The sequence below is a fragment of the Acomys russatus genome, chromosome 8 (assembly GCF_903995435.1).
Source record: "Acomys russatus chromosome 8, mAcoRus1.1, whole genome shotgun sequence".
NCBI lineage: Eukaryota > Metazoa > Chordata > Mammalia > Rodentia > Muridae > Acomys > Acomys russatus.
In genome coordinates, this window is record NC_067144.1 from 63697022 (window position 1) to 63718949 (window position 21928).

At 41.3% G+C, this 21928-nt stretch overlaps 1 protein-coding gene across 1 annotated transcript in view; it reads left to right on the forward strand.

The window, feature by feature from the left end:
* Positions 1 to 17218, forward strand: part of Jam2 (junctional adhesion molecule 2) — a 51058-nt gene extending 33840 nt beyond the window's left edge. Inside the window, exons 3-10 of the mRNA XM_051150161.1 lie at positions 38 to 145; positions 2570 to 2722; positions 8055 to 8254; positions 10294 to 10393; positions 11361 to 11468; positions 13820 to 13835; positions 15566 to 15608; positions 16893 to 17218. Of these exons, the coding sequence (XP_051006118.1) occupies positions 38 to 145; positions 2570 to 2722; positions 8055 to 8254; positions 10294 to 10393; positions 11361 to 11468; positions 13820 to 13835; positions 15566 to 15608; positions 16893 to 16925 (761 nt within the window). The 3' untranslated portion in view covers positions 16926 to 17218. The remainder of the gene's footprint in view (positions 1 to 37; positions 146 to 2569; positions 2723 to 8054; positions 8255 to 10293; positions 10394 to 11360; positions 11469 to 13819; positions 13836 to 15565; positions 15609 to 16892) is intronic.
* The last annotated feature ends 4710 nt before the right edge of the window (positions 17219 to 21928 follow it).

The window sequence follows — 21928 nt, forward strand, 5'->3', positions numbered from 1 at the left end:
GGAACAATTAAAAATGTATTTTTCCTCTTGTTCCTAGAGGCTATTTTAGCTTGTAAAACCCCAAAGAAGACCACCTCCTCCAGATTAGAGTGGAAGAAATTAGGACACGGTGTCTCCTTGGTCTATTATCAACAAGCTCTCCAAGGTAAGAAACTGTAGACTTGATGAGGCCACAGAGAGAAGACACCACGTACAGTCCATATCCTTTAATTTACAAATGGGAACAGGACATGACTGATTACTAAAAATGTGTTTCTGTAAGTGTGAGATGAAACGAATCATTTCTGAGACTAAAATACAACAGCTACAAAAACTAGGCAGAGCAAAAGTAGGTGAATTCCACCAAGTCCTGAGACCCTTGGTTGCTTACCACAAAACACAATTATTTTTGCTGGCCTGGTAAATTAAACTGTTGAGAGAAGGGAAAAAGACTGATCTGAGATTGGGCCAGGAGTGATGGCACATGGCTTTGATGTCAGCACTCCAGCAACAGAGGCAGGAAGCTGATCTCTGTGAGTTTAAGGCCAGCATAGTCTACCCAGCAGGACAGCCAGGACTACAAAGAGAGACTCTATCTCAAAAACAAAACAAAACAATCAAACAAAGGATATAAGATTGGGATATAAGGTTCCTGCTCAGTAATAAGAGTCTCACTCTATTTTCCTATTTCTCTTTAGAAAGCAAGTGTACCACTGAGAAGCCTGGAGAGTTAGAAGCTGGACTATCAGCCACAGTGGCGGCTGGAGAGTTAGACTGTAGTTACAGTAACTGTTAGCCAGTACTTTTCCTTTGCTGTACATGTCTTTCACTCTCAACTCTTCCTGCTGATTATATAATTTACTACTAACTAAAATGTGATCGTGGTGGCTGGACTACGGCATTACTTTGTGTATTGGTAACTTTCCTGTTGCTGTGATAAAATACTATGACAAAAGCAGCTTAAGGAAGAAAGGGTTTATTGGAACTCACGTTTCCAGAGGGGCTGAGTCCATCATGGCAGGGAAGGCGCGGCAGCTGGATCAGAAAGCTTACTGGTCCCATTTCATCCATCCACAGGAAGTAGAGATGTACAAAAGGAAGTGGGGTGAAGCTATAATCCAGTGATGTACTACTTCCTCTGGCAGGGCTCTACCTCTTAAATGCTCAATAACTTCCCAAAACAGAGGGCCAAGTTTTGTTTTTTTTCAAGACAGGGTTTCTCTGTGTAGCCTTGGCTGTCCTGGACTTTCTCTGTAGACCAGGTTGGCCTCGATTTCACAGCGATCCGCCTGCTTCTGCCTCAGAATGCTGGGATTAAAGGCATGCACTACCATGCCCAGCAGAGTGCCAAGTTTTTAAAGCCATGAACGAAATTTCTTCTTCAAACCATGATACCCACTGAAGGGCACATACCTTTATTCCCAGTCACTCAGGAGGTGGAGGCAGACAGAGCTCTGTGACTTCAAGACCAGCCTGGCCTAAGTAATGAGTCCTAAAACACTCAAAGCTACATGGTGAAACCCCCTTATTAAAAATAAATAAAAAAATATGGCATCTGATTCTACTCCATTAAGATAGGACTATGAATTTCAAATGGCTCACAGCACTGTTATTTTCACTTTCATTGTCTACAGTTGTCAATTTGGGCACCTGCATATTACCCAAAACCCCATTTTATTTTATTTATTTTTAAAAATTGTATTATATTTATTTATTTGGGGGAGATGGGAGAATAATGTCATGTGGACAACTAGCAGGAGTTGGTTCTCTTTCTACCATGCAGAACGCTGGCATGAAACTTAGATTACTGGACTTGGTAGCAAGTGTCATTACCTACTAAGCCATCTCACCAGCACACACACAAAAAAAACCCACTTTAATTCAGTGCTCGTTACTATCAAAATCTAATCAAGAAGATGGGCATGGTGGCACAGCCTTTAATCCAGAACTTGGGAGGCAGAGGCAGGCAGATCTTTGTGAGTTTGAGGCCAGCCTGGTCTACAAAGCAAGTCCAGGATAGCCAGAGCTACACAGAGAAAAAAAAATATCTAATCAAGATAATGTTTTTAAGATCCTTGCCACCTACTTCTTCTCTGGTATTTGAATGACCATATATAAAGTTACTGTTCTGACCACTTAAATCACACTCTTTAGTTTTTGAAAGCTGGAATAGATACTAGAAAGGTGGCAAGGCAGGAATTTGGTTGAGTTCTTTAAATCCAAATATAGTGCCAGATATGGCGGTGTGCACCTTAATCCCAGAATTTAGGACGCAGAAGTAGGTGATCTCTGTGAGTTCAAGACCAATCTAGTCTATTTAGAGAGCTCTAAGCCAGCCAAGGCTAAGGTTATATAGTTAGACCTTGTCTCAGAGAGAGGGGGAGGGGAGGGAATGTGAACCTAAACAGGTTTTTTCTTTCTTTCTTTTTTTTTTTTTCCTAAACAGTCTTTAATAGTCTAAAAATGTCTTCCAAAAATGCACATTTTGGTTTTAGGATGTTTTGGATTTGAATGAAATGACTTGAGGAAGACACTTCACAGAAAGTTATTTGCATCATTTCTAATGTTATTGTCTTTTCCCCCTGAAAAGGTGACTTTAAAGACCGTGCTGAGATGATAGATTTCAACATACGGATCAAAAATGTTACAAGAAGTGATGCTGGAAAGTACCGTTGTGAAGTCAGTGCTCCATCTGAGCAAGGCCAGAATCTGCAGGAAGATACAGTCACCCTACAAGTACTGGGTAATATGCACACACATGTGTAATGCGTAACTCAAATGCACATATGTAACTGCTGTCACCTGTCTCATCCTCATCCCCGATCCTGGGGTGGAGGTAAGGACAGTGATGCGAGACACTAACCAAAGCCCCAACCAGTATGGCCATAGAATCCACACGCACCTTTACAGCCAGGTCCAGACTAGTCCCATCATCTCACTGGATGTCAAAACCATGAATTCATTCCCACAAATCTGTTTGTTGATGACTGACCATTTCCCCAGGATCCTGATTTTATTGATTTATTTTTTTAGTAGCCTAGATAATATCACATGTTTCCTGTTACCTCACCCTTTCATCTTCAGTGCAGCAGAGGCAGGATGGATCCTTCTTGTACTTTGAATTGCTAGACATTTCCTTTGGTAATTAGCCAGAATAAACCCTGCATTTAAAAGGCCCGTGCTGGGGACTGGAGAAATGGGCCAGCAGTGGTTGTGAGCACCTGCTGCTCCCACAGATCCCTCTGGCCTAGGTTCATTTCCCAGCATCTACATGGTGGTTCACATTTCTGCCACTTCAGGTCTTGCTACCTTCTTGTGGCCTCCATCGGGATTACATGCACTTGGTGCACATACATACATACATGCATATACATACAGATATACATACACACATACATACATGCAAAGCATTCATACACATTAAATATAAATAAATAACTCATTAAAAGGTCCATGTCGTGTGGCCAAATCCACCTTTCTATATTACATCCAATGGATTTGGAATTTAATTACATCTGCCAGATTTCTTCACAGTACTTTTATATTTTAAATAACTGAGAGATCATATACATATACTAAAGATGGGAATATTGTGTGGTTGTCTTAGAGTTCTGTCTATCATTGTCCTGAGTTTTCTGGGATATTATTAATAGTTATCAATTGTCTTAGTTAGGGTTTTATTACTGTGAAGGGACACCATGACTACGGCAACTTTTATAAAGAAAACACTTAATTGGGGCTGGCCTGAGATGTCAGAAGTTTAATCCATTGTCATCATGGTGGGAAGCATGGCAGTGTGCTGGCGGACATGGTGTTGGTGAAGGAGCTGAGAGTTCTATACTTGATCTGAAGACAACAGAGGGAGACTGTGTGTCATAGTGGGTGTAGCCTGAGCATACCAGACCTCAAACCTCATCCCCACAGTGACACACTTCCTCCAACAAGGGCACAACTCCTAATAGTGGCACTCTATTTCTATGGGCCAAACACTGAAACACATGTCATACCTGCTCAAATCACCACATTCCATTCCCTGGCCCCCATAGGCTTGCAGCCATAACATAATGCAAAATGCATTTAGTGCAACTTCAAAAGTCCCCATAGTCTAGCACAGTCTCAACAATGCTTAAAAGTTCAAAGTTTCTTCTTAGATTCATGCAACCTGTTAACTGTAATAATCCCCTATAAAAATATAACTAAAAAAAATCACATACTTACAAAATACAATGGCACAGGATATACAGCACAGGGAAGGGAGCACAGTGAGGAAATACAGGAACAAAGCAAGAGGGAAAACCAGCTGGGCAAATCTGAACACTGCATCTCTATGTCTGATGTCAAAATGCTCTTCAGAGCTTCAGCTCTTTTCAGCCCTGTTGACTGTAATACACTTCTTTCTCTTGGGCTGGTTCTACTCCATTAGCAGCTTTCCTCGGCAGGTATCCCCCAGTTCTGGCATCTCTAACAGCCTGGGGTCTCCAAGGCAGTGCAGGCTTCACCTTCAAAGTTTCACACAATAACCTCTCTGGGCCTCCATCCAGGAATATCCATTCAACACCCCTGGCCTCAGCCGCTCTCCTTAGTCATGGAGGGAGATTTCATAACCCCCTTTCTTCTATCCTTGACTCTAAAGCTAGAACCACGTCACCAAAGCTGCACAGCTCTGCTGCTTGCTGGGGCTGGCACACAGTTCCCCTGTTCAATTTCATCCTTTCAGCTTTCAATTTTGGATGGTTTTCTTTCCTTGACTAAGCTTGGCTGACCTTGAACTCAGAGATCTGCATGCCTCTGTCTCCTGAGGGCTGGGATTAAAGGCTTGTACTATCACACCTGAACCTAAGCTTTTCTTTAATTCCTTTTCACAAAAAGGAAGCTTAGCTGGGTGGGATCTTGTCCTGAGGTCACCTCTCCCTTCATTCATTTAGTGTCTTTAATTTGTTTATCTCCTTGGACATAGAATTTAGCTCCATTCCACTTCCTGGTACCCCTTTACTCTTAGAACCATATATTTTTGTATATTTTTCCCTTGCTCAGTTTGTTCCATTTCATCAAAATACTCTTCATAAGAGTGAACTACAGGACAAAGTCTACACTAGGCTGTTTTAAGATTTCCTTAGCTAATGCAATTAATCTAAATCTCTGCCTCAGGCAGACTTTGGACAAGGGCAAAAAGCAGCCACATTCCTCACCAAAATATCACAAGAATGATCGCTAGGCAATATACTAAAGTTATTCTCCCTAAAATCTCTTGAGCCAGGACCCCACAGTTCAAACCACCCTTAGCACCACTGTCTTCTATGTTCCTACCATTAAACCCAACTTAAAGCATTCCACTGCTTTTCTAATTCAAAGTCCCAAATCCACATTCCACCAAACAAAAGCATGGTCAGGACTATCACAGCAATACCCCAATCCTGGTAACAGCTTCTGTCTTAGTTTGGGTTTTATTGCTGTGAAGAGACACAGGACCATGGCAACTTTTATAAAGAAAATATTTCATTGGGGCTGGCTTAGAGTTTTAGAAGTTTAGTCCATTATCATCACTGTTGGAAGCATGGCAGAATCCAAGCATAAGGAGACTTTGTACCATGCTGGGTGTAGGTTGATCATATAAGACCTCAAAGCCTGCCTCCATAGTGACATACTTCCTCCAACAAGGCCAAACCTTCTGATAGTGCCACTTCCTATGGGCCAAGCATTCAAACACATGAGACTGTGGGGGCCACTCCTAGTCTAACCACCACACATACTAACTAAATTCTGCTTTACTTCAAGTCCTTAAGACCCATTTTCTCCAATGAGTATTTCATAATAAAATAAAGTAAGATAAAAGGCCCCTCTTCTTAAAGCTTCCATAATCTCTTCTAAAGTGCCACCAGCTGAAAACCAAGCGTTCAGACAAATGAGCTGCATGGGGGTCACTTCATATACAGATTGTACCGTTCTGCCCCTGATCCCCATACACTCACAGAAATTTAATAAGGAGAAATGCATCCAGTCTAACTTCAAAAATTACTAGTCTCATGGTCCAAAGACTGTTCTAAAGTCTTAAGTCATTCAAGATGATCATTTACTAACCTTGAACCCCTTTTAAACAACAACAACCACAACAACAAAGGGTTTCAGAAGAAACATTCCTATTCCAAAGGAAATAATGGGGCAAAGCAAGGAAAGGCTGGGCCAAAGTAGGGCCAAGATAGAAAGAAGAGTACCAAACCCCTCAGCTCCATGTCCACTACCTGGGGTTCTTGGTGGTGTCATCTGGCCTCAATGACCTTGGGTGGCCCCACTGTTCAGTTACCTGAGGCGCATGTGGCTTCTCTTTTGCAATAGCTCCATTTGATGCTGAATGTTTCCTTAGTGAAGATCAGAGCCTTGTACAGTTTTAATACCCTGGGGTCTCACTACAGCTTGGCCTTTACCTTCACAGTTTCATACACAGAATCGACATGCTACACAGATGTGGCAGAGGCTTTCTGAGATCTTGGCATAACTGCCTTTCACATGAAATCAGACTACCTGGGGGAAAAAAACAAAAACAGAAACAGAAACAGCAGCACAGCAATGATGCCAAGTACTGCAGCCTACTGAAGATGTACCCTAACCTTCCTGGACCACATCTCTAACAGCCCCTGTGTGCCTTTGCTACTGAACTCGGAAAACTCTTCCTTTGGTGTTTTACAGAATGATGCCTCCAAGGCTGTTTCAGGAATGCTTCTTCTACATGACTTTGAATTGTTACACCATGGGGCTTTCCTTGATAAGTGGGTTTTCCCTGAAGGTACCCTTTCTTCCTTCATGGGACAATGTGTTTAACAATCACAGCTGTTTTAACTGAACTCACCTTGTCCTCTGTGCCCGCAGTTTCAACATCTGTGTGCAACCTTCTTTGCTAACCTTCACTTTTGCATCTTTCTACTTTCTCCTTGTAAATTTGACAAGAAGCAGTGAAGAGTTACCATGGTTACCACACCCAGCCTGCATGCTATGCTGTCTTGACATTTTCTCAGCCAAACAACTTAGTCCACTGCTTTAAAAAAATCAGCCTAGCCCCAGTTTTCAGGACACTGGCAAAAAGAAGCTAGACTCTTTGTCTAGATGTCATAGTAATGCCCTCCTCTCCAATTTCTGATACAAGTCGGGTCTTTGATCCCCTGAAGCCATATAAACAAAGTACAACATTTACTGTTCGCCCATCTACTGGCACTCTTCCACACTCCCTCCAAAATAACCCATTAGCTTCTGCTTATAGCAATACAGGGCTTCTTTACAGCTCCAAATTCTATTACAAATCAGTCCTCCTGCAAATCGGTTCCTAAGGCTTATGCACTGTGTGGTCAGAGAGTCCCTCCTGGCAGAGCTTCCGTTTTCACTATTTAGTTACTTTGCTCATTTCTGTGACTCCCTGCATGACAAGGAGCAACTTATGGAAGGCTCATGTTTTGAGTGAATGTAAGTCTAGCATGGTGGCGAAGCCATGGGAATGGGACCAGCTCATCCGTGGAAATGGGAGCGTGAGGATGCTTGCTCACAGCTTGGCAGACCAGAAAGCAGCGAGGGGCCGGAAGCAGGATTAGGCTGTAAGACTCAAGGCCAGTCTTCAGGCAGTGACACACTTCCTCACTAGTGGTTCTACAACCTCCCCAAACAGCTGTGGGCCAAGTGCTGAAACATGGGCCAACCCATGGAGGGTATTTCATACTTGAACCATAACTAATCCAACTTTATGAAATGAAGAGACTCAGAAAAATATAGGCTTGGCATCCTCAATACATGGCTTTCCAAACTAAATGTACTGACAACTACTTGGTAGTAGGTGAGGATAAGGTGAGCAAATGAAGCATAAATGAAGTTTCAATAGGTAGGATATAGAAATGGCTTTGTCACATTTATTTATATTCCTTTGGCCAAACTACTGTATGTTATCTACTTGGCAGCAGGAAGGGTAAAAAGTGTGGCATATTCTACACTCAAGAAAAAAAGGAAACATGTATCTCAGATGTCCAGTCAGTAGAGGCTATTGAAATGATGGTCAGCTGATGAATAATCTATACTATTTGGCTTCCATTGTGCAGTGGCTCCTGCGGTTCCTTCGTGTGAAGTACCTACTTCTGTTATGAGTGGAAGCGTTGTAGAGCTACGATGTCAAGATAAAGAAGGCAACCCAGCTCCTGAGTACATATGGTTTAAAGATGGCACAAGTTTGCTAGGGAATCCAAAACGTGGCACACACAACAACAGCTCATATACAATGAATACAAAATCTGGAATTCTGGTAAGGTCATTTCAGGTATTAAAGTGCTGTCTGCCATTGTGAGAAAAGGGTTATCAGGACTTTAAATTATATAGACCAGAAGATCAATGTCATTGCTCACTAAGTGGAGAGGGGTGGTAGCGGGAAAAACATGGTACCTATACTAAGAAATGACGGGAGATACGACTGTGGGACGTGGGCAGGTGGTATAGGAAACCAGGGAGCTAAGCAAACAAGGTGGGACCACTAACCTAGGGCAGAGCAAACTTTGGCCAGGATAGATGAGCCAGTACTCTCTAGCTACTTCTCTGGCTTAGCCTCAGTCTCAATTTAAACCACTGAGGAAATGCACAAAAAACTCAGTTGGGGAAACCTGGGCAACAGTGACCATACAGAAACCACGTTAGGATGTCTGAGTCATTGAACTGTCCCACGGACCCGGCTCCTTCATGGTAGTCTTTGTGACTTACACATCTGTTACCGTAAACTTAGTCCAGATTTTCTAATTGCCTCTCCCTTTCCTAGATAACTGATACAGTTCGAAATGAGCTGTTCAAACTTAATGACCATTTTTACTTTTTCATCTGTGATTTTTCAGAGTAGAGGGTGTGGGAGGGGGGGTGGAATCAGAACATTTAATTTGAAGCCTTTTATTTCCAATCAAGATAATATGTTGGGTTTTTAATATTTTGTTTTCAGCAATGCAAAATCACTACCACAAATATTATGAAAAAAAAAAACTCTTATAGGTAAGATAGTACTAACAACAGTCTTAAGGATTTTGAAACAGGTATGTTGCTTCCTTCTATTCTTTCTACTAGCGCAGTGTCATTTAAAAGGCAGATCTTCTGATGCCCAGGAAGGCACACGTAGCTACGTACCTAACCAAAAACAGAAGTGGAGGCTGCTGTCCTCAGAATAAGGCCATGTCCCAGCATTTCCAGTCAGCAGGAGCAGTCAGCAGGTCCAACGGTTTTACACTGTGAAGCTGGGCACAAACACTGCCGTCACACACTGTTATATTTACTTTTCAGATTTATTTCTTTCTGAGAGGGTGATAAAAGCCTTGAGGCAAGTCTGAAGTGCTAGGATCCACACTCCTCAGGGAATCAGCCCTTGGGGTATGCGATAAAGATGCCTTATGCCCACAGGCAGCTTACACTGGAGTGGCCTCTTCTTCCTTCCCTCCAGCTCCGTCCCTTTCTTCTTCCCTTCGAGAAACCCTCCAAGACTATAAAACGACTGGCACAAATTATAAAGCCTTTCATATGAAATTTTTACCTCTCATTTTATGGTAGGGAGAAGTAGTAAGGGAATGAATTTTTTGTTGTTTCTCAAGACAGAGTCTCTCTGTGTAGCCATGGCTGTTCTGAACTCGCTCTACAGACCAGGTTGGCTTCGAACTCAGAGATCCACCTGCCTCTGCCTCCCTCCCAAGTGCTCAGATTAAAGGTGTTCACCACCACTGCCCAGCAGGGTTGAACTTTTCTTTTTCAGTATTTTCAAGTACTCTGAAATTGCTATGTTACAATCCTGTAAACATCAGTTGAGGTTTCCTGGGTCCAAGCTACTTCTTGGCCATGGCTCTGACTCTGGAGAAAGTGCTCACGATTTGCTCCCATGATGAACTCACTGTGACTAAGAAAGTACACTAGCCCTTTCACTAGGGACTCTTCCTTTATGAAAGGCACTTCCCAGACACTAGAGAGACGGAGGCAGCACACAGCCGTAATGCTGCTTGAAGACTGAAGGAGGAGGATTGGGTTTGAGACCAACCCGCTCCACAGTGGCACACTGGGGAAGGTAAGGAGAGAAGAGAGGGAAACAGGCTTCCTCAGATATACCTGTCTTCTTCTTCAAATTAAACAGGCCTGGCTATTTACTTCTTAAAGTCCTGGCAGCTTCTGGTAGATAGCTCAAGTCACAAGAAAAATACAAAGTTCTGAGTCATTAGAAAGGGCAGAACCACTTCAGGACAAAATTCAAAACTAGTGTTTTTTTAGGAGTCTACTCGCAGCTTTATAGCTTCAAGATCTATTTATTTTTCCTTGTACAAATAGCAATTTAACATGATTTCCAAGATGGACAGTGGAGAATATTACTGTGAAGCCCGTAACTCTGTCGGATACCGCAGGTGTCCTGGGAAACGAATGCAAGTAGGTAAGCATGGGACAGCGAGAAGAACTGATGTGAGTAGAGAGTAGGACATTTGATGGTTAATGGAGCAAGGAGATGGAAGGGGCTGAGTAATTTAAAGGACAAGTTGGAAGAAATGGTATGAGCTTAATATATGTGTATATATATATCAGCAGTGTTGACTTCAGTTTGTCATCTAATGAAGGCAAGACAATTTTAGCCTATACATAACAAAGTTTTTCATATTTCAAATAAGTGTTTTAAAATGGGCCTTTGCAAGAAATCCGCCTTTCAAATCACGGCTAAGTGTGCTATAGTATGTATTGCTGGGGCCCCATATAAACAGCTGCCAACTCGCTACCTGTTGCATTCTGCCCTGGCAGACTTTCTTCATGGGGTTACACTAAAATAACACAGCAGTGCTTATGTGCTGTGAGCCATCCGGGTTATTGTAATTATGTCATTCATGACAATGACAATGCCCTGATACACAAAGCTTATACTAATGGCAGGGTAGGTTTTCCAAAAGACACAGGGATAGTTATGGATCTAGATGGTTCAAAATGTGACTACAATATATTATATTTCACAAAATGACTTTTAGAATCCAAGAGAATGAGGGTTTCAGGAAATAAGAGTTTCAGAGCATACCCCCAACCCCCACTCCCAAGAGTAGGGATCGAGCGCAGGGCATGAGTAGACGTCAAAGGGTTTTAGGCTTGAACTCAGGTGTTCAGGCTAGATGGCAAGCACCTTTACTCACTGCTCCATCTTGCTGGTCCTAACAGTTAAGATTTTGTTAAAGCTTGGTTCTCTAAATGTTTTTAGTTTTGTGGCATGTCTTGAAATTAACTTAGTTAAGTAGGCTTCAAAAGCATATGGTTATTCTCAGCATAGCTACCAAGGAAAGCTTTCATGACTGTTGGACTTAATGATGACATCTGTCCAGTTATGTAACACGGATTCACACATGCTTTATTTCACATTGCAGATGTTCTCAACATAAGTGGCATCATAGCAGCTGTTGTAGTTGTGGCCTTCGTGATTTCCGTATGTGGCCTTAGTATATGCTACGCTCAGAGAAAAGGCTACTTTACAAGTAAGTTAAACTCACCCTTCTCAGGAACATGAATTCTTGTGAAGACAGATTTTTATTTTAAGTATACTGTTGCTCCTATGAAGTTCTACCAACCCTAGAGAGTATTTTTACTGCTATTCTGCTGTTGACAATGCCCACAATAACGTGCATCGGGGTTGTGAGGTACCTCGGCAACCAAAGAATGCTGCTTTTTTGCAAAATTCTGGGCAACTCCATGGAACAGGTAAGAATCATCCTTGGAGTGTAACAGCACAAAGTCATTGAATGTAGACAGATGTTTATGGTATATTAAGATATATGTGAAGTCCTTATATTTTATGTTAGAAATTATGTGCTTCAGGACAGAGATTGATTTTTATTTTTGTTTATTGTTTGTTTATTTATTGTTGTTTTTTGAGACAAGATTTCTCTGTGTAGCAGCCCTGACTGTCCTGGAACTCTCTTCGTAGACCAGGCTGGCCTCAACCTCACAGAGACACACCTGCCTCTGCCTCCCAAGTGTTGAGATTAAAGGTGTGTGCCAACACATCCAGCTGAGATTGATTTTTAATTTTAAAAATAGTTTCATTGAAATAACAACCAGTGAAATGTTTCAGTAATAATGTAATAATGTTGAGTGTTTAATTTAGTAATATAGTAAGTACAACTACAAGGAAAATTGTCATCCAAAACTAGAAACCTAGTTGGATGCACTGGTATATGCCTGTAATCCCAGTACTAGAGGGTATAGCATAGAGTCACAGTGAGAATAAAGTTTAGGGTCAGCCTGAGCTGTACAATGAGATCCTGTTTCAAAAACATTATGAAACAAAACCGATGAGCACACATAGACCATAATGAATTAGAGAAGCTGCCAGACAAAGCTGTTAGTTATTCATGCTTAGCACTCTTATAACTTCAAACTACATCCAGTTGGGCAATTGCTTTAAGTTTTTGAGATGTAAACATTTTATTCTCTTAGTACACTCCTTCACTCCCAGTGTTTAAATGTATAAAACCTCAAGAGCTTCCACTTGCTGCACTGGCAAAGGGTATGAAGTTGAAATTTTAAATGAAATAATACATTATAGTATGAACAAATTTTAGACCCATCATTTAATAGTGGATATTAGTTTTGGAACTTAGGGTGAAAATGATTCATATTGAAGTAAAACAAAAGGAACTGCCAATGACATTTAAAGTAAATTTTATGCATCAAAAATGTTTCCATGAAAATTGATTGAAGAGAATTCCTTACACTTAGCTATTGTGTAATCAACAGCACTCATCAAGGTGGAGGCAATAGGATCATAAATTCAAGGTCAACTTGGTCTACAAAGTCAGACCTTGCATCAAGAAAGAAAAGGGAGAGTTAACTGTTTTGTGAATGAGAGTTCAGTCTGACCTAGCCTAGTCTATTTTAGTAATAGAATCTAGCCAATTCCCTCTGCTAGTCAACAGTGAAACTATAAACAAAATTAGCATGTAAAATTCTTGTCATTTTTACCTACTTAGGAAAAATATCTGATGGTTTTTAAATGAGGAGTCCGTAAAGACAATTCTTAAAATACTGAAAGAGTTGACATGGGCATTAGGAGTAGGAGCTCATTAGCCAAGATTATTACTTCCATTTTCATAGGACAGAAAACCTGTCAAGGGAACCACATTTTTGAACTTGAGTTTAGGATCAATCAGCATCAGGTCTAGTTTATATATGCCTTTCTCCTCCTTCTATTTTTTTTTTTTTTTTAAATTAAAGTCTGGTACTAGGGAATGGACCTAGGACACTATACATGCTAGACAACTGCTCTGCTACTGAACAACACGGCCAGCCTTCTTTTTAATCTTTTAAGACAAAGTCTCACTAAATTAGCCAGAATGGTGTTGAACTTATGATCGCCCTGCCTTAGCTTCCCAAGGATCTGGGATTACAGGTTTGCATCAACAGGCACAGCTCCCTACCTGATTTTCAAGGGCCTGTTAGGTAATTTTTCACAGGGGCAAACTTGCAATTACTTAATAATAGTAACATTATTGTGGGGCATGCAAAGAAATTTTGGCCTCCACCAAAAGACTCCTATTCCTTTAGTTAATAAGTTGATAAGACTTTGATTATTATGCTTTACATTTTAATGAATTTTTGAAAGTTTGTTTTCTTCTTGATAATATAAGTAACTTCAAAGTATCCTTATTTTACTGGAGCCCTTTAAGCCCAAACATCTGTTGTATGTATGACCAAAAGTTTTATAGGAAAACTTGCATTTAGAAGGTACAAATGTTACAGGTTAGACTCAAAAGGAAATAAAGCCAGTCATTGTAGATAACCTGTACATTAATTCTCGCATTAATTATATATACTTGTTCTTTTGTAGAAGAAACTTCATTCCAGTAAGTATCATTTCTTAATATTCATGTGTTTCTTCCTATCCTTCTACTTTCTAATCATGTTTAGTGTCAAAAGTAGTTTATTTGTACAGAGTGAGAAGTTATTCAACTTTATCAAGAAAAACATACTGCCCCTGTCTTTGTACCTACTTGTAGCCACAAGAGAAGAAACATGGTCTCCAATTTCGTAGGTATTTCCATAGGACAACTTTAAAGGCACCTTTCTATGTATCACGAAATTGAACAACTTTAAATAAGCTTTCACTTAGTAATTTTTAAACTTAATTGAAATTTAACTAGTTTTGTGCCCAGCAGTGCTCTAGGCAGTGCCACTGTTTCAGTTTAAAAAGGGGGTGGGGGAGGGCAAACACCCATAAAATCTCTATTGAAAATCAGTTTCATTTTGGAGCTTACGGTCCAGTAGCAGAAAGTAACTAACCCCACAGGCTGTACAGCACTACAGAGGTGACAAGAACTGTGGAAGAAAACAACGCAGTAAGAAAGTAGAGAATAGCAAGAATGTGGTGGGGACTATCATTTCGATAAAGACTGAGGAAGGAAGCAAGCCAAGCAGATATACACAATGGTGTTCTTGTAGAGGGATGAAAAAACTGAAAGAGCTCAAGGTCAAGATGCCCGGTATATCTGAAGGTATGAAAATGAGCGTTGTGCCTAGACAGTATGGGAAAGAGAGGCAGTGAACGCACAAAAGTATTGGGGGACAGACCATACGGAGACGTTGCTAAGCAGTTTTGAGGATTTTGAGGCACTTACAGATTATGAGCCAGTTTGTGGGTACTGGAGATGAGCCCTGGTTCTCTGCAAGATTCCCCAAGTGCTCTTAACCACCAAAGCATCTCTCTGCTCGTGGGGGAAAATATCTTAACTGTTAATAAAAACATTGCAGTCATGCATGAGACATGGAGCTCATACGAGGCTCACTTTTGCTGCACATGATCTGTAGCTGACCTCTCTTTACACATGTCCCCCATAGTTTCCATAGTACTTGGTTGCCATGGCTTCTCTTACATTCTTTGAAGACTCATCTGTCACTGAGTTTCTACTGCCAGATGTCTGCCTCAACCTTGGTGTCTCATGATATCCTAGTACAAATACAGGACAAAGTCTAGGACACCAAGATGAGCAGAGGCAAGGCAATTCAGAACCTAAGCCCACCCCAGCCCCATACACTTCAATTTTTTATTAGGCTGCAAAGTGACTGGAGGATTTTAAACAGAGTGAAAAATGATCTTAAATAAACAGGAAGATTTATACATTCTGAATTTGGGCCTGTCAAATCAGGCAGGAGCCTTTACAATCCAGGAAGGAGCATTTTATTGCCTTACACTGTACGTCCACTCATGATATCTAGTCTTCAAATTCACTTAGCTTCTATTAGTACCCCAATCAACACATAAAACTTTCCATGGACAAATGAAAGTTCAGATGATAAAAATCAAACTTTAAAAATATTTGATGTTAATATATTAGGCTGAAAATGAGTCTCTTGATTGTGTATTACACAATGTAGGCTACATTTTGTTGCTCAGGGTTTGCTACAAACCTGTACTTTGTTGCATGGCTTCTCAGCATACTGTCTATACCTGTTGGCAGCCCAGGCCGGGCTGCTGCGTTTTCTTCCTGCCTGGCTTAGATAGTCCTGCGGAGTGAGGCTGGGGTCCAGGACTGGGAGTGAATATGTAGTAAACACTGTCTTTATGTTCTACAAACAGGAAGGGTAGTCCTGCATCTAAAGCCGCTACAGTGAGCGAAAATGTGAGTACTATTAAAGCATGATTACAGACTAGGTATATTTAGGGACTATGGCAGGGAAACGAAGCAATGTTTGGATGCTGTGACATTAGACTGGTGTCTACCACTGGTACATTAAAGGATCTAAGTAAATGCCAGCTTTCTTTCCATCTGGGTTGACATGATGAAGATGGTTGGCATTTGCAGAGTAATCACAGGATGTGATTTTTATCCTAGCATTTCCCTTGACTCTAAATCTACCTCCTTGATGTGACCGAGTCTGGCATTTTCAGCCATTCTTGACGGATGAGGAAACAGAAGCACAAGCTCTCATGGGCTAACCCTGGCAGAGCCCAGGTACCCTGTGTCTTGGGAGCCTGACCCAGCAGATGGCTGCCAACATGCTCTGGTTCTAGAACTTGCCATTGGCTGTTTCAAGCACTTGGAAATGTTAGAGACATAAGATATCATCTGCTGCTGCTGGAATAGAGCATTTCACAACCCTTAAAAGGAAATTACCATCTAGTTGAGATCACGTACAAAACATCATTTGGGCCTGCTGAACTATTTTTTGGTAATAATAGAGGCGGGACACCCAACATTTTCAGAAACTTAAACCCTTTCCTGAGAAAGGAGGATTCCCAGAACTCCTTACGAAAGGGATTCTCAGACTTCTAACAGCAAGAACTCAGGCAGTAGTACTTTAAACATTTAGGTGATTCTAGTGGGCCCTAGTGTTTAATACCCACTTACTTCTCTTTAAAGTGCCCCTCATAAGTTCTTTTAAAATTTACCTACTTTAGCTTCTATGACAGAACTCACTGTATTTTGTAGTTTACTACCGACTAAGCACATTCTTTTTAATTAGGGGACAACTATCACATCTTATCCTCTATAAATTACAGAAACACTAAAGGGACTTTGTCTCTGAATTAAAAGGAAAAAGGGCTCTTTTCTTCTCAGTTGCCCTCATCAGCTCCACACAACTTTGCAGTTTGGCTTTGTCCTATGGTAGGGTTTCTGCCTCACAGTGTTGGCCACACTACTGTGTGGCCCTGTGCACTGCTGGACGACTAGCAACAGTGCCCCAGTTCTAACAAGTCGCATCCCCCACTGCTCTCGCTTCACTCCAAGTTCTTTACTCTCAGCCAAGTTCAAGGTTCATGGCTTCTAGAATTTACTTAACTGTCCATAAAATTAGATTTAGTTAGATATATACTGTTTGATATTCATTAAGAATTATATAAATGTATTTAAATATGAAGCAGTACATTGTATTTAAACTTGGTTTTCTTTTTCCTTCTCTAGGATTTCAAGCACACAAAATCCTTTATAATTTAAAAGAATTCCACTTTGGGGATGCACCAAAACCACAGCTGTCACACAAGTTATTAAAATATTATAAAAGTCTGCTTTGTTTTACATTTGCAAAGAGATGAATAAGGAAATGAGCATGATTCATCATAATGTTATGGCCTCTAACCCACATGAAATTGAGGTTTTAAGCAAAATGCTCTTGCTATCACCTAAAATACAATCTGGCACCTCGTGTCTGAACTAAAGAGAAGTGAAATATGTTAGCAGTCTGAGTTTAGTATCCTCAGTTTCTGAGAGTTGCAGTGTCACACCGACCATGAAGGTCGTTCGGGAGGCAGGCTGACACTGCATGTGCTCTCTGTGGAAACCGGCCTGTATGTTCAGGAAATACCCTGCAGAACGGAAACTGCTCTCAATTCTCTCCTTACCTCTAAACAACCCTTACTTCGTGGTCCTTTGTCTCTTATCTATCTGTAAGGGAAGCCCAGGGCTGGGTCTTCTGCCCGAGGATTTGCACTTTATGTTTCCTTTCACTTCTCAGAACCAAAAGCAACAAGAATGGAGCTGCGTGCTGCCGCTGCCATTTCCTCAGCTGCCTCTGGAGAGGCTCAGTGAACTGACATCACAACGCACTACTAGAACCTACCTGACTTCATAGACACCTTTCTGTGCATGACTAGTCCCTCACTGCTGCAGACAAAAGGTTGTCAATCTGCTTAAGATGAAAACAGGGACATGAGGGAGAGAAGCGTTTGCTCCAAGTACAATGTGAATGCACAAGCTCATTTTGACTTGCAGCATCTATAACCCACTTGACCCAGCGAAGGCACATGAGAAACCATGGCTGGTCTAATGGTTCTCAACTGGTTAACCACAAAGGCCACCAACCAGCTAGTGTCAGAATATCAAATTCTCAGAGCTCGTCAGTAAAACCAGTCCTGTGGTTTACCCCTATTAAAAACAAAAGGCAACTGAGGATGTCTAGTTCTGGGTAATTAGACATGAAAAGGTCATTTACTCCCTTTGTCAGCTTTGAACATGGTCAAGTTGGCTTCAAAAGAATTTGTTCGTTTTACCCAAAAGGCAAAGCAGATTCTCAGGATTCACTGAATAAATGGGTAAGTGGCCACTGAGTACTTGGTAGTGATCTGGACCCTGGGCAGATGCTCACTGCTGCATTGCCTGCTCCCCTTTAATCTTGTGGCCTTGAACCCTTCTCAGTAGAATCCTTCCTAAAGGTGTGACTTCTATAAAATGGCTCATCCCTCTAGGTCAGAGTCACACGTAATGGAGCCAGCATACTCTACAAAGGTGACAGAACACATTTTAACTCACATGGCTCTTGTTGCAACCACTCAACTCTGTCACACAATGTTGAACAAGTGTGCCTCTGCTCTAAGAGAACAAGTCACAAAATCAACGACATAGATGGGATTTGCCCACAGATACAAGCTCCTCAGTCCTGGTAGGAAGTGACAAGGAAACACCCATGGTGTATAAGAAATCAAGGTAAATGCTGCCTATGCTGTGACTATGAGATCTGCTTTGCTAGGAGGAATGCTGTTGTCCTTATGCAGTGCTAAGTAGACATATAACTCTCAAGGATGCTTCTTCAGGCCCACAAACCATCACAAGACCAACTGCTTCAACTTAAAATGACACAAAACCACATTGTGTGAGGACTATTATGCAGTGCCTTAACTTCACTAATAGATGAAAAGCTTCTTTTTAAGATACTGAAGTCTAAAGATTTATTCCATGCAGTGTAGAAATCTAACAGTCTGTGCCAAATACCTATTCCACATTCTTCACTGAACTACTGTATACAGCTAAGCGGAAATCACTGCTTAACGAATGCTTCCTTCTACATGGAACTGTGCACACCAATCGTCCAGTTATTAAGTCTGTCTGTGGGTCACTGCCATCCAGACTTGTCCACTTGCTGTTTTATGAGACTTGAACTCTTAACAATGTGTCAAAAATCTAGCTGTGGTTTGTAGAGCATTATGTTCTTATTTTTCCACAGTGAAGTTGATGGGGCTCTAAAAATTTTGGAAGTTATTTTTGTTTGTTCGTTTTTTGTGTTTTTTTAGTATTGTTGCTGTTGTAACTAGATTCAACTTATTTCTAGTTGGGATGAGGTTAACTTACCTCCATCTGGATGGTTATTTTTCAATACAACTTTACAAAGAACTTCCTTCATTCTTCAACGCACTTTGATTAAAGTTCACATTACAAAAATAGCTACACACAGCTAAACTTGCTAGCCCCATTCCACAGGGCATGGGAAGTCACTCACCTATTGTTCAGTAAACCCCAGGAAACTCCTCCCCCTTCCCACCTGCAGCTGTGCCGCAGCTCTCCCTTATCGCTCAGCTTGGCCACCTGCCAACATCTAAAGTCAGAAAACAAAAAGGGTGAACTCCTTGATGGATGCTTCTTGTATGTGAGAAGTTGGGGATAAAGGAATTCAAAACCCTATTCCTCTTCCAAGAGGGGCCTATCGGTTCACGGTTGGTGACTTCTCGGGTTTGCAGCGCTGTCCCCTAGAGGAGTTGGGGTCATTATGAGCATGGGTCTAGCTGCTCCACAGCTCATACTTTCTCATGTTAAAGTCTCCAGTTCCCTACACTTTCTCTCACCCTCTGTGACTGCTGCCTCCCCCAATCCACCCTGGTCCCCAGACTGATCTTTGTCTTCTATTCTCTCCTCCCGTTCTGTCATGGTGGGACACATCATCGTCATCCACTCTGAGTTCCAGATCTCGGATCTGGTACTTTAAAACTTACCTTAGAAAATAGTGTGTTTCCAAGCACACTTCACTTCGGCAGACTATCAATCCCACATCTTCTTCCTCCCTTTCCTGCTGTACCCTAAGGCCCTCAGTATTCTCCCTTCCACTCTGTCCTATTATCTTCCCCATACCCTGCTCTTCAGCCTCTCTTGTGGTCCCCTTCTACTTTCCTGGGCTCTCCTCACCTCTCCTCCCATCCAGCTCTGTATCTGCAGCAGCTAGAGGCTAGAATCCACAGGAGACTGATGGCTTTTGTGTTTCTGAGCCTAATCCTTTCCAGTTTCATCCCTTTTCTGGCAATTTTCTATCTGACTAAAACTCTGTTGTTATCTTTGTTTTTAAATGCTAAAATTGGCCATCAACAATGTTACATGTAAATTCTAGCAGCAGAACCACTGCACCCCTAAATTTCTCCCATCTTTAACTTCCTAATGATGCCATAAAAAAACTGGCACCTCAGGCTTCCACTATCCTCACCTTTTCTTTTTTTAAAAATATATTTTATTAATTTATTCATATTACATCTCAATGGTTATCCCATCCCTTGTATCCTCTCATTCCTCCTTCCCTCCCATTTTCCCCTTACTCCCCTCCCCTATGACTGTGTGGGACTTCCTCCCCCTGTATATGCTCATAGGGTATCAAGTCTCTTCTTGGTAGCCTGCTATCCTTCCTCCAAGTGCCACCAGGCCTCCTCATCCAGAGGACGTGGTCAAATTCTTTCTGGGGTCTTAAGGACCTTTCAATCGCCGAATCTCTCCTGCCTTAGGGCATCCCTTCCTAGCCCCATCTGACAGTTTGCCTAAGGATTGTCATGCCCAATGACAACTCCTTTCTCTTCCCCTGACTAAACACCCTGCACTCTTCCTTTATTTATAAGTCTATATTCCACAGCTGGGAATTAAAAGGCTCCCTCTATTCCCTTACACATAAGCTCTCATATTATAACCCATCTGATCAACCACACCCCACTTCCTTTGGCTGCCTTGTTATTCACCAATCAAACTGAACTATGTATGTCTTGAAAATGTATTCCGCCCTCCTGGATACATTTGCAATACTTGCCTTGGAAAGCTGGTCCTCATCACAAGCCATGGCAATTCTATCTACTCCTAACAGACCAGTCAAATTAACCCATTCTAGCACAGCCTTCTCTCATTTCCCAGTGCAAGTTTCTTCTCTGAATCCTGAAGGTATTCGATTCTTTTGTGATATTTATTGGTTTCTGTGTTGTGGTACAGGTAGGTATGCATATGTCTGATACCTCTACCAACCTGAAACCCCGAGAAAAGACTCATGTCTTCATAAACCCCAGATATTTACTAGTATCTAACATGAAAACAGATCCTAAAAATGCTGGTATGTCAGTGAAGCACAAAGAATAATTAAATGTAAAGTGTCTTTAGAATATTAATAAAACATTATATTCTGATACAACTCTGTGTTCTATGAATTATTCCATGAATTAAGGTTGGACAGAAATTACTTTTCTCTTTTAACAATTGTCCATTTCCACACAATCCACTTTTATGATTTTGAATGGTTTGCCTACATGTATGTCTGTGCATCACATGCATACATGATGTCATCAGACATGAGGAGAGGGACTCATATGCCCTGGAAATGGTTGTGAGCTGCCATGTAAGTGCTGGGAATCAAATTCAAATCCTCTGGAAGTGCTCTTAGCTGTGGAGGCATCTCTCTAGCCCTATCCACACAATTCTTAAGACCTTTTTCATCTCTTGCTTCTTGTTCAGTAAGATTTGGCACATACTAACAGTAAGGAAGCCTGAGATGAACTATCATATTTGATTTGTTGGTCGTATTTCTACTTCACTAACAGAAACATGCTTCGATGTGTCTTTCTACAAAGAAAATGCTCTCAAAATAATGAAGTGTGTCATCAAAGAATCCAATTAATGTAAGATTAAAGGTACTTTCTAATATCCATTTTATGATGGGTTTTCTAGTTTTAATGTGGTACCTATACATGTTCTTAAAGATGTACCAAAATTGAGCATGTTTCCATGATCTGTAGTTAACTACTGCTACTCAGTTTCTGTTGTTTTTAAACAGGGTCTCAATATGAGCCAAGGCTGGCCTTGGACTTCCCATCCTCCTATCTTTACTTTCCAATTACTGCCATTAGAGGAACATGCTATCTCATTATATTCATTTTAAACTGACTTGTCCTTCCAAAAAGAACAACTACCACTAAATCACCTGAAGTAAC